We start from the raw sequence: 16,659 nt of genomic DNA on the forward strand, positions 1-16,659 counted from the left end.
GCGCAGCCCGAACAAGGAAGAGGGGAGGTGGAAGAAAGAGAGCAGGCGCCAAACTGCCGCCCCCCGCCACACCTTTCTTTGCGCATGCGCCACGTCCTCTCTGGGCGGTGCGCACGCATCGAACCCCCTATGCTTCTTGCTTCGCCGCCAGCTCTTGAGATCTTCCCGCCTCTTTTTTCCGCGCATGCACCGCCCGCCACTTATCCAGCGCATGCGCTGAACGATGCCGCCCGCTCAACCCGCGCTTGCTGTCTCGCGCGGTAGTAGCGTTCTGTTGGCTGGGTGCGCGCCGCCCGATCCCTTTCCCGCCCGAACAGAGCTGAGGGGCTGAGCGCGCGCCTGACTCTCCCCTCTCAGGCGAGGAATGGGGAAGGTGGTGAGAGGGGAACCGGCGCCTGAGGGGCAGTATCAGCCATGGTGCTGGCCGCTGCTGTGAGGGGCAGAGAGCCCCCCACCCCCACACCATTACTGTAAAGCATCACACCCCTCAGTCTAGCCAGACAATAAACCAGGACAGCCCTGCCCTAAATCAAGGGCAGAGTGGTGCACAGGTAGGTGCAGTGATGCAGGGTAACGGTGCCTACTGCACCAATCCTCATCCAGCATGCTGCCTGCACAGCCTCAAATGCCATGCTTTGTGGCAGGATAAGTCCCTCTACCATGACACCAGCAATGTACAAGGTAACATTGGAATGCTAGTGCTAGTCCACCTTGGATGCCTGCATGGCGTCCAAATCTCAACATGCTGCACCATCCAAAATGCTGACATGTAACCTCTTAGCTGGCGCTGTCAAAACCTTACTTTTTGGTGCCGTTACGTCTTGGAACCATTAGAAACGCCTTGTTGCATCGCAATGGAAGGTCATGATGTTACACATAGAAGCATCAGTCAGGATGCTTAGTAGGACCAAAAAGTGGCTTCAGGACTCAAGGAGAGAATAGCTGGTAACCAAAGTCACATGATGTATGAGTGAGTGGCTGAGAGTCAGGGCTCCTGTGTTCCATACCTGTCTTTGCTACTGACTCACTAGGTGATCTTGGGTAAGTAAGTCACTTGACCTTTCTGTACTTTGTTTTACCCATATGTAAAATGGGGATAATTATACCCTTAAGACTATCATTACTTGTACAGTGCCTGGTGCTTTAGACAAATAAATGAGAGGTCACTGACTATTCAAACCAACCTCTGTAGTGGCTGAGTTAATGAAGTGCTCATTAAAGAAACCTGTTGAGGTTCAGATCACATTGGGTGTGGTAATGTATAGCAAATCTGAGGAACAGATGGAGACATCACCACAAACCACGAGCATTCAACTCTTTCTTTGACCTTTTAACATACAGACTTTGCTGTTGCCTCATTTTAGATGGTGGAACATGAGTAAATCTGTAGCGGCTACAAACACACTCCCACTCAGATCCTGTTCTCTCTGACATGCCCAGAATGGTTTGTCATTACTGCAGGTTCAACAAGGTTGAGGAAGTGAGATCCCTGGAAAAGGAAGCCTTGTATTGCATTCTGCCAAATAGAAAAGTGCCTTGATGGTTATTGTGTCCGAGTAACACTGAGTAAAATCTATGGCCTTTGACTTACATGATGTACTTTGCTCTTTGGGAGTAGAGATAAGGACCCCGACCTACAGTAATTTATACAATAGGTGTTTCCCTTTCTAACACTATCCTGCACTATACTTACTAGCAGTGGGCATTTGAGCTGAGTACAATGTGCAGTAAATATACAATAAAATTCTATGCACACACAAATGCTTCTTTAAAAGAACATGAAATTGGTAATAGCAAGCCAGAAAAGATGGTTGAGGATTAAACCTACCATATATGAGCACAGCATAATGCAGCTGTGTAATACTAAAGTGTCTAGCTATTGGTAGGCCAAATTCTGCCCTCAGAAACCCATGTGGAACCACTGAAGTCGCTTCATGGCAGTATTTGGTGCATAGCAATAAATACATGTAGCCAGGAGTAATTATATATCTTGTTCAGAAGCCTCTGGTATTGGCAGCTGGTAGAGACAAGGTTCTCAACTAGATGGACCATGTCTGTTCTGCAGTGTTCAGAATTGCAAGATGCAATTATATAAATATTCTCTTGAAGTGTATTGCACGATTTCACTTGATTTTGGGAGAGGGTGGATGTATCTCTCTTTCACTGCAAGACTTTTCCATCTGTAAATAATGGCTTATTTCCCAAACCAGTAACATAAGACCCTTGACCTAAACCATAAAATCATCACCTGCGTCATTAACCAGTCTACATTTCCACCCCGTTAATACATTGCTTTTCCCATTGCAGATTGCCTTTGCCAAGAGGTCATATCACCAACTCTTTTTGTGGGATGGTCCCAGTTTTTCCCAAAATTGCCTCTGCTATGTGATAGCATACTTCCACTGTAAATAAGAGCAAGCGCCCCCCCCCCCCCCCCCCCCCCGTTCTTGACAGGTTGGAGTTAGGGCCTGCACGAAGGACATACATTCAAATTCAGATCTCTCACATGGAAGTGGAATGTGCTGAGACTAGGTTGCTATGAACAGCCCTGTTGTAGGCAACATTAAGGTTAAATAATTTGGACATTGCACTGTGTTTGCTTTCAGAATGTATTATGGAGGTTTAAACAAATATTTAAAAAAACAGTTTTAATTTTATATATTGATAGGTACTGTTTTCAGAACATCCTACCATTCTGTTACCCAATCTCCCTTTGCATTACAGAGCGTGGCCGCTGAACTGTTTGCCTAGACTTTCACTGAGTTGGTGAGTTGAAGGGTCTGAGTGGGTTTGTGGGGGGAGCTCTTTTGTGGGCATTAACCCAATGTAACTTTTTGTATGTTTGTGTGTTTTCTTTAAACACAGAAGTGCTTAGCGTTTTAGACACTTGCTTTAAATTAAATCTAAATAAATACATGTGTATGTCATAATACGTGAAAAGCAATGTAGCATACGTTTTTACAAGTTTTAAAACCTGTGATTACAATTTTATTTTACAAAAGTGAATATACTTTGTTAGACTAGTTCAGAAAAGAACCTGAACGTGTCAAATCTCTTGTACAATGAAATTTACAGATGCAGCACCTGATTGTTGAAGCATTGTGGTTTCCTGGGAATTTACTGTTAAACAACTAATTCCTTTTTGTATTATTTCCTTATCTAGCTAGCAACAGTTACCAAGCAACTCACAAACATACCTTTCCAAGCTGTGTTGAATGGTTTCTTGCACCACAAAACTTTAAAAGAGCTTTCTTCCCAAGTTTGTTCTGGCCAACATCTCTCTGTGCAATCTTGTATACATGTGCAACTCTCACTGTACTCAACTTTTAGGGCTTGTATATATGGGGAAAATTACCAGCATACCTATGCAGGTGTAAGTATACTGGCATTGCTATGCTGGTAAAACTCCCAGTGCAGGCATTCTTATCTCATTGAAGTCAATGAGAGTTTTTTCAAGTGATTCAATTGAGAATTTAATTTGATCTTCAACAAGCATTGCCTCTGAGAGTAAGGGCTTGTCTTCTCAGGGAAAATTACTAGCATAGCTATACTGGTAAAACTTCCCCTGTGGACACTCTTATCCCAGAATAAGAGTGCTTTTATCTGATTTAATTTATGGCACTTTCAAAGTGGTGATGTTTGTTGAAGGTCAGATTCTTTTCCCAGTTGAGTCACTTGACAAAACTCTCGTTGACTTCAGTGGGTGAAGAATAGAACTGGCACTATATATAATAGAATCCACACAACTGGTGACCGGATAAGTGGCATGACTGCCATAGTAGGGAATATATTAGGGAGCAAATTCAGTGATTCCGAACCAGAGATCTGATGGGATGACAGCTCATGACCACAGGCTAATTAAATGACAATGTCATATGTGGGATAATAGCAAATTTTCTGTGGGATGGAGGATAATGTGTTAAAAGGAGAATGCACTTTGTAATGAGGGACAGTTAGGCAGTATAAGTGCAGGGACATTATTCTCATATGGTTCAGTCCTGTACATTTCATACCTCAACCCAGAAAGAGTACAGATACCTATTCAATCTGAAAGCAAATATTCCAGCTATACTTACCAAGACTGTTAGAAACGGAGATGCTTAAACATTTTAGACCTTGAAAATTTAATTAATAGGCATTGTGTTTAATTGCTTTTGGTGCCTTAGGTTTGTTTTCTTTGTGTATAATTACCTGCTGAATGTGTACAATACTTTTTATAGCTTTTTTAATATTTCTATTTATATTACTATTGTGATGACAGAAAGATCAGCAGAGACACTTGCTGGATAGGAATTAGATATCTGATTTTGGGTAGGTCTCCCAGATCTATTGGGCAGAGAGTAAGAGAGAAGGTGTTGGGGTTTATTAAACTTATCTTCTTCCTTAATAAGGATAAGAGGCAGAGACACATTCCTAATAGCTTTCAGCCTCTCTCTGTAATCGTTATTGCAAATCACTGTTTCACTAGCTGTCCAATCCTGTACTTACACAGGCAAAACTCTTGTTGAAATCAATTGGCGGTTTGCGTGGCTGGGAAGTAGGCCACCAGAAGTTAGAATAGGGAATGTGTCTCTATAGTCAGGGAAAATGAATTCTTATATTGGTGTAAGTCACGTATGAACATGGAAAGGAAGCAGAGATCTTATTTCTTTATTTTCCATGGCATTTTTTCAAAATAACAAATTTCACAACTGAGGGCAAATGCACTTTAATTCTGGAATGTAAAAATGTCCAAAATAGAATTGGGTCTCTCTTCTTATTGTTTATACCTTCTTGCTTTTTCTGATGAGTGTTGCTGAACCAACAGTCAGAGTCTGTAAAATACACAAATATATTACTTGTTTTCCATTTAGGGGGACCTGTATGTAGTTAACAGCTTTGAAGTTGCTGTAGTATATTTGTAATTCCATCTCATATCATCTGAAAATACAGTTACAGCAACTGCATATGGACATGCTGAGTACATTCATACTGAAACAATGGTGTTCCTGTTAGGGAACCAGTTCTGAACACCGAAAATCTAAATAGTCAAATGTTATCTTCAAGTGCATTGTTGGAGTAACCTCAGTCACAAGTATGTTCCTTATACTAGAAACCCACTGCCCCAGATAAGTACTATTGATCTGGTTTTTGCAGATTTATTAAAGAAAGTAGTCTGGGATTTTCAAAGCCATCTAAGGAAACTGGGCATTTAAAATCCCCAGGCAGTTCTGAAAATCTTAGCTGTAAATCTTATAACAGTAATCACACCAACTGGAATACATCTTAAAAGCCTGGCAAGTGGACGTTTAATTCCCTGGGAGAAGGGTTCTGTGACAGTAGGGAACAGTTCAGGACACATTAGCAGTTCATAGGATTTGTAAATGAAACAGGTGAAAATTTAAATTAGCATGGCTTGATTCAGTTTTCATTCTCTGCTCAAGAGCATCCCAGCTGTACAACCCTGTGAAAAATCTTGCAGAGAGCATGCCCACGATGGTCAAAAGCTAACAACGCTAACCCTGAGTGCCTAAAATGAAACGATAACGAAAATGAATTTGTCTCAATGTATCCTGGGAAGTGATAGCAACTTTCAGTGATAGAAATGCATAGAGTGAAACTGTCACGGACAGCCACAGGCATTGTCCATGTGTAGAGGAGATTCAATTAAGTCAATAAGTAACAATGCATCACCCTGGCTGTACTAAATGGTGACTAATGTCATTTCTTGCTGGTTGCAATCACCATTGGAATTTTAAAGTTACATATTCTTTCATTAATGTAGTGATATAATCCATGCTCACAGTAGTAATTCCTGTGCTCAACACCAGGACTTTTTAAAGTGATGGTGTCAGTTTGTAAACTGACAGGCATAGGAAATCCCCCCCCCCCCCCCGCCCATCACTTACCTCCACCATTTCATTTCCTTTAATTTCCTGTTCATGGGAGAATGTTTCTGATTTGCACACAAGCTTCCCACCTATCATGTTAACCGTGCACTGTGAACACAGATTTTTAAAACATAAGTATTCATAGTAGCCCAGCAAGTACATTTCTGGTAGGCAATTTAAGCCAAAAGGTAGAAACTGGGAAATTAGTTTGAATGGTAGTTAGATACACAGATAAGAAAGAATGGAAGTGCAGACACTGATATTTCATTACTCTCATGCTAACTTCAGATTGACAGGAGTAATGAGCATCTTGTTTAGCATTCAATGAAAACTTCTCTAACTGTTGAAACAATACCAATGCATGTATAAATGCTACTTCTTGGTGTGCCGCAAATACAGATATATTAGAAAGATTTTACAGTTATTGGTATTGTATTAAAGTTAACTGGCAGTTGAAATATGCCAAATAAGAGTAAAATTTGTCCTACGAAAGGTAAGACTATACAATGGGTTTTGCTACACTGGATCAAACTGTTGGTCCATCTAGGATGTTATCCTTCTTCTGGCAGTGGTGGCTGGGGATCTCAAACTTTTTTTTTTTTTTTTTTTAAAATAGTGTAGACAACATCTTAACAAAAAGATTGTCTCAAACTACCTTCATTTCTATCCATAAACATATGACCCAATTCCCCTGCCACAACTGGTAGCTATAGCAATACCCTACATGAAAAAATAGTAAGAACACATTTAATGTGTTCTATCTTTTTAATGTGCTTTATCAGCTAGAAACTACATGGAGAGCTAGCACCATGGGAACAGTCAGCTCTATTCAGACCAGCAGGTGTGCTCCACACACCACTATTTGGGAATCACTGTTTCAGGGGAAAGTGAAAAACTCCATAATCATATATAGCCAATTATTCATGTACATGGGGAATAAAATTCCTCCCTGACCCCTGGGTTGATCAATTTATGCACAAGCAGCAGATTTGATTACCTTAAGAAATGTTACCTTATACCTGAGCGTTTTAATGAGCTGTTGTGTGACAAGAGCTGAATTAGTACAAAGCATTCATTTTTCCCTAGAGATTAATGGGGGTTTCTTCAAACTGTGCTTTGCAGCAACCATTTCTCCAGCTGAAAGGGTCTGGAAGCAGCTCCTTCTGAAACTAGAGGCGTTTGCTCTAGAGTGGTGTAAGGTGATGGCTTTTCTACAGTTGTTTAATGTGTTGCCTCCACAACTTTCTCGGGACCTGCTAACATGACAGTTTGTGACACAAACTTAGATTCCCTGTGTCACTAACCACAAAGCCAGCTAGACAAACAGTCTTTCTGGCTCCTTCACTTACCACGTAACCTGCATGCTCGCGTTAAAAGCTTTTAAGTTTTACTTAATTTCTTACTCATCAATAGAAACAAAGATCCTATCAGAAGCAATTGAAGTTTCCTAATGGGAATAGTACAAAGAAATTCCACTTGCAAAATGACACTGAAGTACTAGCGAGGGAGCAGTTATTGTTCTTGAAATATATTACCTTTATTTTTTTGCCATCCATAGTAGTGATGTCAGCCTCTTTCCCCAGAGTAAATGAATTTGTTACAGACTGCTTAGGTGTTTTTGATGTCACAACAAAGTTGTTTCCATTTTGTTGTATTTCAATAACAGGCTTAATGTCTTTGGCAACTTTGATGAGGTCATCTGCCAATGCTGCAGAAAGGGGAAAAATGGAATTTTACCTTCTCTATTATGCAGAGGGAAGTACGGGGTTTGTATGTTATGCACTGAATCAAAGTATTTTATTTGAAGTGACAAGGTTGACACAAATCAACAACAGAAAAGGAAGTCAAAGTTAGATTACCCAGTTCTCTATGGACATACAATTTAATTAATGGGACACTTGGTTTTAGATTCCTTTTCTTATAATCTTGGAGATTCACTGGCAGTTCTTTATGAGGTATACTGTTTTTCTTAAGATGGAGGTTCTTCCATATATATATATAAATAAAATATGGAAGAACCTCCATCTTAAGAAATTAATTTATTGTACTAATGTAATATTAGGGCAAAAACACTTCAAAGTGCTTGTAAATATGACACACACACACACATATATATATGTGTGTGTGTGTCATATTTACAAGCACTTTGAAGTGTTTTTGCCCTAATATTACATTAGTACAATAAATTAATTTCTCTTTTTAAATTGTGTGCATATTTTAGCACTGGTGAAAGGCTGACCACCTTTTCTATGTTCTTTTCTATTCTATATAGTTTTTTTTCTTATATCACCGTAATGTCTGAGCACCTTTAGTACTGCACTAAGTGACATGAGTAGCATTACATAAGGTTCATTTTCTCTCTCATCCTCCCCCAGGACACACTGAAGTCCCCTGCATAACCACAGGGCAGCAACAGTGCAAGTGTCCCCTGGCTGCCTCATCAATAGGCTTCAATGCAGACCTGAAAGGATCACCTTTGGGGCTGAGGGCGTAGTTCAGGCAACATGCTCTTTGAGAAGGGATTTTCACTGAGCATTCTGCTCTATTTAATTTGATTGTTTTGCTGCAACTGACAATGCAAACTATGGTGGTGTTTTTTAATAACCTAGACACCACTAGCTAGAGACCATCAAACTCATTTCATGTAGGCTAACAAACAGCCATAAGGTAATCAGTGATTACTGCCAGAGGCTCTATGTGAGCTGATAACAGAGCTGAGAGGCTCTATATCCCATTACCAATGCCCTACTAGTTGACCTGTTTCAGTTTATAAGGTTAACTGATATGCTTCTACTGAAATACCTTTCCTTTCATGAGAAGGCCAGTCTTGTGGTTCAGGCTGAGTCGATCTGGGTTTTATCCCTGGCTTTTCCTGGGTGACTTTTGGGCAAGTGCCTTCACTTCACTTTATATCTAAAATGGGGCTATTAACACTTACCTACCTCATGGAAGGTGGTTTGTGAAAAACACTTTCGATATTCCCTGATGGAAGGTTCCTTAAATGCAAAGTGTTGTTATATTTCACAAACCCAGCAAGTTGTAGAAAAAAAAAAAGATAATAGGACACTTACCAAGAGCTTTCAGAAACTCTTCATAGTTGTCTTGAGCATACACCTGCCAGGTTCCATTGAATGCCATTATGGATGGTGCAGTACAGTATGGCAGTGATGCCAGAAAGAGAATGGAGCAGCCGTCTACTGAATTAAATGCTATTTATACAGAAAGAAATGTGGCCTGTCTCATGAGATGATCTGCTAATTATTAACAACGAAGTATCAATCATTAATCATCTGTTTATTCTTAATAGAAATAACCTCTAGTTCATTGTGGTCTGTGGCTGTCTCTTTACCTTGACTGTCTCTTTCCTAGCAAGTTTATTGCTTCCAAAATAAATTAAACTAAAGTACAAAATGCAGAAGAAGAATAGCCACATGGGGAGCTAATGTGGAATAGCTATTCCAGGCTATTTCCCTGTGTAGGTAAGCCCTTGTCTTATTGAAAGCCAATGGTACTTAGGCTCCTAAATGCATAAGGGTTTGTGTACTCATAAAATTTGTATCACTTTAAATATAATGGTATAGTTAAAGCAATACAACCTCTCTAGTGTGGATACAGTTATACCAATATAAATTTGCTTATACTGGTATAGCTTATTCCATAAAGGAAGGGGAATAAGCTATACTGGTGTAAGGCACCTTTGTACAGCTATAACCATGTCCACACTAGGAGTTATACTGATATAACTATATAAATAAAAAGAATCACACCCCAAATGGATACAGTTATACTGGTACATAAACTGTGTAGACCATGCCTAAGTCATTAGTTAAAATGATACTTAGGCTCGTAAGTCACTGAAGCACTTTTGAAAATTTTACCCATTTTCTAAATAAATAAAAGTGTTCAGTTATATAAAACTTTAGAGAAATAGTCACTGGATGTGAAATTATATTTCTTATATATTGTAATAAATCCATGGCCAGTGAAGAGCTTCATGACTCACTATGCTGCATGTGGGTACTTGGAACTTCACTGAGACAGTGAAGATAGAACACAGATCAGTCTCTTCCAAAAGAACTGGGCCCTACCATGTGAGGAAAAGAAGAATCTCCTTTAGTGATGATCAGTACAGGGCCTATGACCTACAGCTGATCAGTTCTGATTCCATCCAGTAGACATCAGTGGGGGCACATATGCACTAATCAGTTTGTTACAATATTTAAATGTATTTAGTGATGGTCCCATACATACAGATTTAAAGTGGAAAGAAAACATGGAACTGTTGCCTGGGGATTGAAGTGGAAAAATAAATGGGAGTACTTAATTCTTGCTTGTTACTCTCCACATTCATAATCTCAGAATTCCTCACTCACAGTGTAATACTCATCCCTCCTTGATCAAGCCTGACTGCTGGCTTTGGAAGGCATTAGGTAAAACTGTGGTTTGCAATAAAATTGCTTAATTCAAATAGTGTTTGTGCCCTAGAGGTGACTGACCTGTCTAAGTCAACATTTCTAGTACTGTACTACAGACTAGGTAGTAGTTTTTAGCTGAATGGGAAAACAATGATGAATTTTTCTTACAAATTTACTTTACATTGTTGTCTAGTTTTAATTTTTTAGAGACAAGCCCAAATTGGGATCAGAGATCCAAATACACCCCAAACTTTGGGACAGTTCAGGTCTATCTCTAATTCATCACAGTTTTAATCCGTGAGCATGTCACAGGATTAAGAGTTAGGAGATCTGAGTTCTAGTGCTGGCTACTAAACCTCCACTTGGTTTTAAGCGCACACTGCCCTAAACTATATTGTCTTTAATCATTTGAATGTTTTAAAATTCCTTTTAGAGATCCAATTTGTGATTTTAAAATATTATATGTTTGTTAATAAGGAATTTTAAAATATATTTGTAAAGGATTTGCTTTAGCTGAGCAAACCATTGATCCAACAGTGTGTTATCCTGTCCCCAGCTATAGCCAATACTTGATGCTTTACATGAAGGGGGAAATATACAAACTGCACCTTGCCAACAATGCAATGCTGCTCATCAGGCAGCTCATCTGTTTGCAACTGAAAGTTTCAATTTCTGTGAGGAGTTCATGCACAAACACCAGACCCTGACTTTGGAAAAGTTCACTGACTCAAAGATTTCATTAAATTTTTCATAGTGACCTGTCCTCATTGTCCTCCAGCAGCCAGACCTTGGGAAGCTAAACATTAAACTAAAGTGCACAACAGTGGTAAGCATCTGTTGCACTCACAATTAGGCTTTATAAAGGGATTTCTGTGTGTGTGTGTGTGTGTGTGTGTGTGTGGTGGTGGGGGGGGAAGAGGACAGAAGTCACATGTACATCAATCCATAGTGTGACAAAGCTCCAACCTTGTCTCAGTGGGTCCCGCACTTCCTGGCAGATTACGCTAGCCTCCGGGGCTCACTGTGACCCTCCACATATCCCTTCTCTCTCTAGAAGCAAAGGTCACAGCCTACTGAGCCATTTTCATCATAAGCCAGCAAGGGAGGTGAGGAGAAGTTATCCTCCCTCGCACAGTCTCTGTTGTCTCCAAGTCTCAGTGATTAGTCGGGAACGGGGGGGGTGAGCCCAGGCCCACCCTCTACTCCAGGCTCCAGCCCAGGGACCCTGATAGTAGCAGCTCTTGGTAGCTGACTTTTTGGAAACAGGACGAGTATGATTCCCTGGGCCACTTCCCCACAGCAGCCCCCATTTCCTCAATATCTGCATCACCCTTACCTTAGGGCCTCCTTTCTTGTGCCTGATAAGGTTTGTACTTCTCCGTTTCTCTAGCAGTGTGGCTCCCTTCTACAGCTCCTGGCACACCTGCCACCTGACCAAGTGGGAGGCTTTTAACTAGTTTCTGCCAGTCCCTGGTTGGCTTCAGGTGTCCCAATCAACCTAGCTGTTTCCACTGCTTTCTGGAAGGATCTTAATTGGCCCCCGGTGTCTTGATTAACCTGGAGCAACGGCCATTTGGTTACCATGGTAATAGGGATTTGTTTAGCCTGGTGCTAACATACCTGATTCTCACTATTTTCCTATAGCCATCTGGCCTTGCCCCATCACATATCCCCCCCACCCTGCTCAACACCATAGAGTTGGGCAACTTGGGATGCCAGGCAGTGTGCTCGTGACAGACCATCAGCATTGCCATGGTGGCATCCAGCCCTGTGCCATATGCGGAACTGGAACGGTTGGAGGGATAAGAACCACCTGGTGACCCTTGCGATCTTTTCCTTATTCCGCTGCATCCACTGGAGGGGTACATAGTCCGTCACAAGAGTAAATCGCCGGCCTAAGAGGTAATAACACAGTGTTTCCCTGGCTCATTTGACAACAAGGCATTCTCTCTCCACTACTGCATATTTCTGTTCTCTTGGGAGCAGTTTTCTGCTTAAGTAGAGGATTGGTGTTCCTTTTCTCCCACCATTTGCGACAGAACCGCCCCCAACCCCACCTTGGAAACGTCTGTTTGTAGAATAAATTCCTTGTTAAAGTCTGAGGCTATGAGTACGGGGTCCTTACAAAGGGCTGTCCGAAAGTCTGTGAACACCCCCTCTGCTGCGGCGGTCCACTTCACATTGTCTGGACCTCGGGCCTTTACAAGGTCCGTTAGGGGACTTGCCCTAGTGGCAAAGTGGGGAATAAAACGTCGGTAATAGCCTACCATGCCTAGGAACGCGCGGACCTGCTTCTTTCGGGTTGGCCGGGGTCAGTTTTGAATTGCCTCTAGCTTATTCGTTTGGGGCGTCACTATGCCCCTTCCTACAATATACCTTAAGCCCTATAGCGCATTTAGTGGGATTAGCGGCAGTGGCGTAGCCAGCTTCTCAGTGCAGGGGGAGCAACCATAAAAAGGTGCCCCCCCCTTGGCTCCTCTGGCCACGCCCCTCCTTGGCTCCTCCTCCGGCCGCTCCGCGCCCCCCCCTCCCTTGGCTCCTCTGGCCACGCTGCGGCTATGCTGCGCCCCCCCTCGGGCTCGGAGGGGGGGCGGGGGGGCGCGGGGGAAGGGGTGGCGGGCAGGCGCTGCTCGCTTCTCCCGGGGGCTGGGGGGAACGGAGCAGTGGGGCAGGCAGCAGCTGGCGGGCAGATCCCCTCTCCCTGGCAGCTTCCTGGTTCCCTCGGCCCAGGCAGCCCAGCATTTTTTTCAAAAGCGGAGCCTGCCGGGCCGTCGCTGGGCTCCTGCAGGCAAGGGGGGGGCAGCACGGCCGGACTCCGGAGGAGCCATTTGGGGGGGCGGCGGGCGCGGCCGGAGGAGTGAAGCGGCCGGGCTCCTCGGCCATCGCGCCCCACGCTCAGTGCGGCCGCCTCCTGCGGCGGCTCAGGGCTCGGCGGCCAAGCGCTCCGCAGCTGGCGGGCAGATCCCCTCTCCCCGGCAGCTTCCTGCTTCCCTCGGCCCGGAAGCAGGAAGCTGCCGGGGAGAGGGGATCTGCCCGCCAACTGCGGAGCGCTCAGCCGCCGAGCCCTGAGCCGCTGCAGGAGGCGGCCGCGGCGGCAATGTTGGGGCCGCGTGGGGTGCAATGGCCAAGGAGCCGGCCCCTTCGCTCCTCTGGCCACGCCCGCCGCCCCCCCCAATGGCTCCTCCGGAGTCCGGCCGTGCTGCCCCCCACTTGCCTGCAGGACCCCAGCGACGGCTCGCTTTTGAAAAATGTACTGAGGGGAAGCGTCTGCTTCCCCTGAACCCCCCTAGCTACGCTACTGATTAGTGGTGAGGCCAGCCCGTCTTAAGGTGCGCAGTACTGCCTCAGCTTTCTCCAAGTGGGTTACCCAGTCTGGTGTATGGATTATGACATCATCTAGTTATACGTAATCCTCTAAGGAGAGAGGATCTGGTCCCAAATACTATGTCATGTTATCATTGTTATTCATCATGTTTATTATAGCAGTGCCTAGGGACCAACCAAGATCCCCAGGTCCATTGTACTTGGCACTGTACAAACACCTTTGTAGAAGATGTGTTCGGTTTAAACTAATCTAGTTAGTCATATCGGGAAGTTACCTCCGATTCAGAAAAGTTTGTATTTCTTGCTCTTTCTCTCTCCCTCACAAACACAAATCTGTTTCCAAACTGTCCTTTCCATGGACACTTTTAGGTACGACTCACTCCTGTATTGTTGTCAAGTTTTACATTTTTTATTTAGCACACACCTTTTAAACACTGCATAGAATACAGGATCAACTACAGTATGACAGGCAAACACTGTTCTTGATCAATAGTAACAGATAAAACAGTGGCATGGAAACCCTCTTCTGAAACTGTGGGTAGTTTAGAAACAGTAGCTGTCAAACATTTTTAAAATGAACTTTTCCATTTTTGCCTTGATCTTTATTTAAAACAGCATTAAATGCTGCCTTACTTTCCTCCCACATGGCTTAGCCTTGTAAACATAAGTGCATCAAGGCCCTGTTTCAGCGAGGTATTTAGGAACATGCCTAACTTTCAGCACACCAGTGGTCCCACTGACATCTAGTTATGCATGTGCTTGAGTACTGTGCTGAATTGGGCCCAAGCAGGGTTACGTTTTAATAACAATGCACACATCAACATTCTCCTGCTACAGGATATTCAATAACACACAGGGGCTTAATACAAACTGATAAGTTCTTGTATACATGAACCCCTACTGTATCTTATACATAGTGTTGCTAGCTGAAAAGTGGCACACTATATGAAGCCGTTGTCTAATTCTGTAGGGTTAGAGTGGGATTTTGAAGGTTTTCTCCAGATTTCTATAGATGCTTTTAAGAGGGGTATATTGTGATATCTTATACTGTAAATCACTGTGAAAACCTTTATTGTATACGTAGATAATAAAAAGAGATACTAGTCTGAATTTTAAGGCTGAGATTGTCAAAGGAACCCAGGTGTCTAAATCCCTTTGACATTCAATGGGAGTTTGGTGCCTAATGCCTTTAAGCCTCTTTGGAAATCCCAACCTGGGTTTCTGAGTGTGTTGGAAATCATTTTTCCCATAGCTCGATCGGTTGTTCTCCATGCTTGTACACACTGATAGTAACCTGCCCCGTTTCAGAGCCATATTTGTTCTTGACATAGATGCTGTATTTTCCTGTGTCGTCACTGCAGACTTTCTCAATGGTAATTGTGACAACTATCCCCTTCACGTCCATTTTGTAACGATCTTTAAAAACTACTAACTTCTCGTTCTTGAACCAACTGATTTCTGGGTAAGGATCACCAGATATGCAGCATGTCAAACACAGGGTCTGTTTTAAAAATATAGTAAATACAGCGTTACAGTGGCAATTCACAGCCAGTGGCTTAAAGCATAATTTGACAAAGAAGGAAAGATAAAAATGGATCTCCAACCCCCCCCACAAGTTTCACTGATCCAGGAACTCGTAAGTTCTTATCAGCACAGACACTCTGGCCTCAGGCAAGCTACTTACCCACTTTTCTGTCTCAGTTTCCTCATCTGTATAATGGGGATCATACTGCTTATTCACCTACCCCAGAGAGGGACTTGAGAGGATTAACTGATTAACATTTGTTAAGTGCTTTGAAGATGGAAAGCACCATATAAATGCTATGGATTACTATTGTTGGCAGTATTTTTGTAGCCGTGTCGATCCCAAGAGAAAAGATTATCTCTCATGTATTATTATTCTTATTAATTATTTGTATCACCTAGGAGACCTAGTCATTGACCAGAACCCCATTGTGGTACAAATACAGAACAAAAAGATGGTCCCTGCCCCCAAAGAGCTTTAGGTATAAGACAAGAGACAACAGGTGGATACAGATGGGAAGTAAAGAGGAAACCGTGAGACGATACTGATCAGCATGAGAGGTAGTGGTCTGAGAATACAAGTCTATGGGCCTGATTCTGATCCCAGCAATTTTTTTAACCTAAAATAGATACTGTACTTCTCTTATTCAGTGCCTAGGACAGCATGATCTTACAATACCATTTTGCTTGCCAGGAAATGGAAGGCTACATTTTTTAAGCGCACAAATCTTTAGCCATATAGGAAATTGAATCCATGCAGCTGAAATCATTGCTACTCTGTTTGGGGCCATTAGCAATGGAAGTATGTTTAACTGCTTTGAAAATGTTAAGGATCATTAATGTGACCATAAAATTGAAGGCTGTTTTAGTTTCTAGGCTATGAAGGAGTTATTCATTATGATACAGGACAGGAGTCCCTCAATAGTAGGATCTAGTTGAGTTGAGAAGTATATCAGAGGTGGCAGAACTAGGTTCTTGAGGGGGCAGGCAAGATTTATATTATTAGTGAACAAATCTACCAAAGCTCATACTTCATATGAGGTTGTTAAAATTGCAAATTATCATGGCTATTCAGGCTGCTAAGCTGGGCAGGTTTATCTTCTTTTGGATAGGTGTAGGGGTCTTAAACACCAGAATAATGTGAATGGAGAGAATGACTGCTCCACATTTTTATTTATTTAGTGCATGCCAATAGTGTGTCTGACACTGTACAAACACACCAACTGCAACCTGTGTACAGCTCCTGCAAGGGTGTAGGTTTCCCTGCAGGGAGGCATCTTTGTTTAGAAGTCACAGCATCACAATGAGATAGAATTACTTTCTCCAGCCTGCAGCTTTAAACAAAGGGTGGCTATGGTTAAAATTTAATTACTCTTCCTTGCAGGTTCCATTGGCACAGCTGTGGTTATATGAAGTATAGGTGGCTTATATTAATCGCTTTCAAAACTTGGGTTATACATGTCTAAACAAAAGTGAGTCATTTTAAGTGACCTCAGAAGCCGCTAAGATTTTTGATGGGGCCGGCC

The 16,659-nt window shown here is 42.6% G+C and overlaps 2 protein-coding genes across 2 annotated transcripts in view; both read right to left on the minus strand.

Annotated features, from left to right (window-relative positions):
• Window positions 1-4,763: 4,763 nt before the first annotated feature.
• LOC135893901 (fatty acid-binding protein, liver-like) lies at window positions 4,764-9,008 on the minus strand. The gene is made up of 4 exons (XM_065421862.1): window positions 8,942-9,008; window positions 7,406-7,578; window positions 5,889-5,978; window positions 4,764-4,814 (listed from the first exon to the last, which is right to left on the minus strand). Exons 1-4 carry the CDS (start codon window positions 9,006-9,008, stop codon window positions 4,764-4,766), a joined length of 381 nt encoding a protein of 126 aa, XP_065277934.1.
• A 5,838-nt stretch (window positions 9,009-14,846) lies between these two features.
• MYOM3 (myomesin 3) overlaps window positions 14,847-16,659 on the minus strand; it is a 49,619-nt gene continuing 47,806 nt past the window's right edge. Inside the window, exon 36 of the mRNA XM_065421656.1 lies at window positions 14,847-15,110. Coding sequence (XP_065277728.1) covers window positions 14,847-15,110 — 264 coding nt within the window. The remainder of the gene's footprint in view (window positions 15,111-16,659) is intronic.

This window comes from Emys orbicularis, chromosome 23 (assembly GCF_028017835.1).
Source record: "Emys orbicularis isolate rEmyOrb1 chromosome 23, rEmyOrb1.hap1, whole genome shotgun sequence".
Taxonomy (NCBI): Eukaryota; Metazoa; Chordata; order Testudines; family Emydidae; genus Emys; species Emys orbicularis.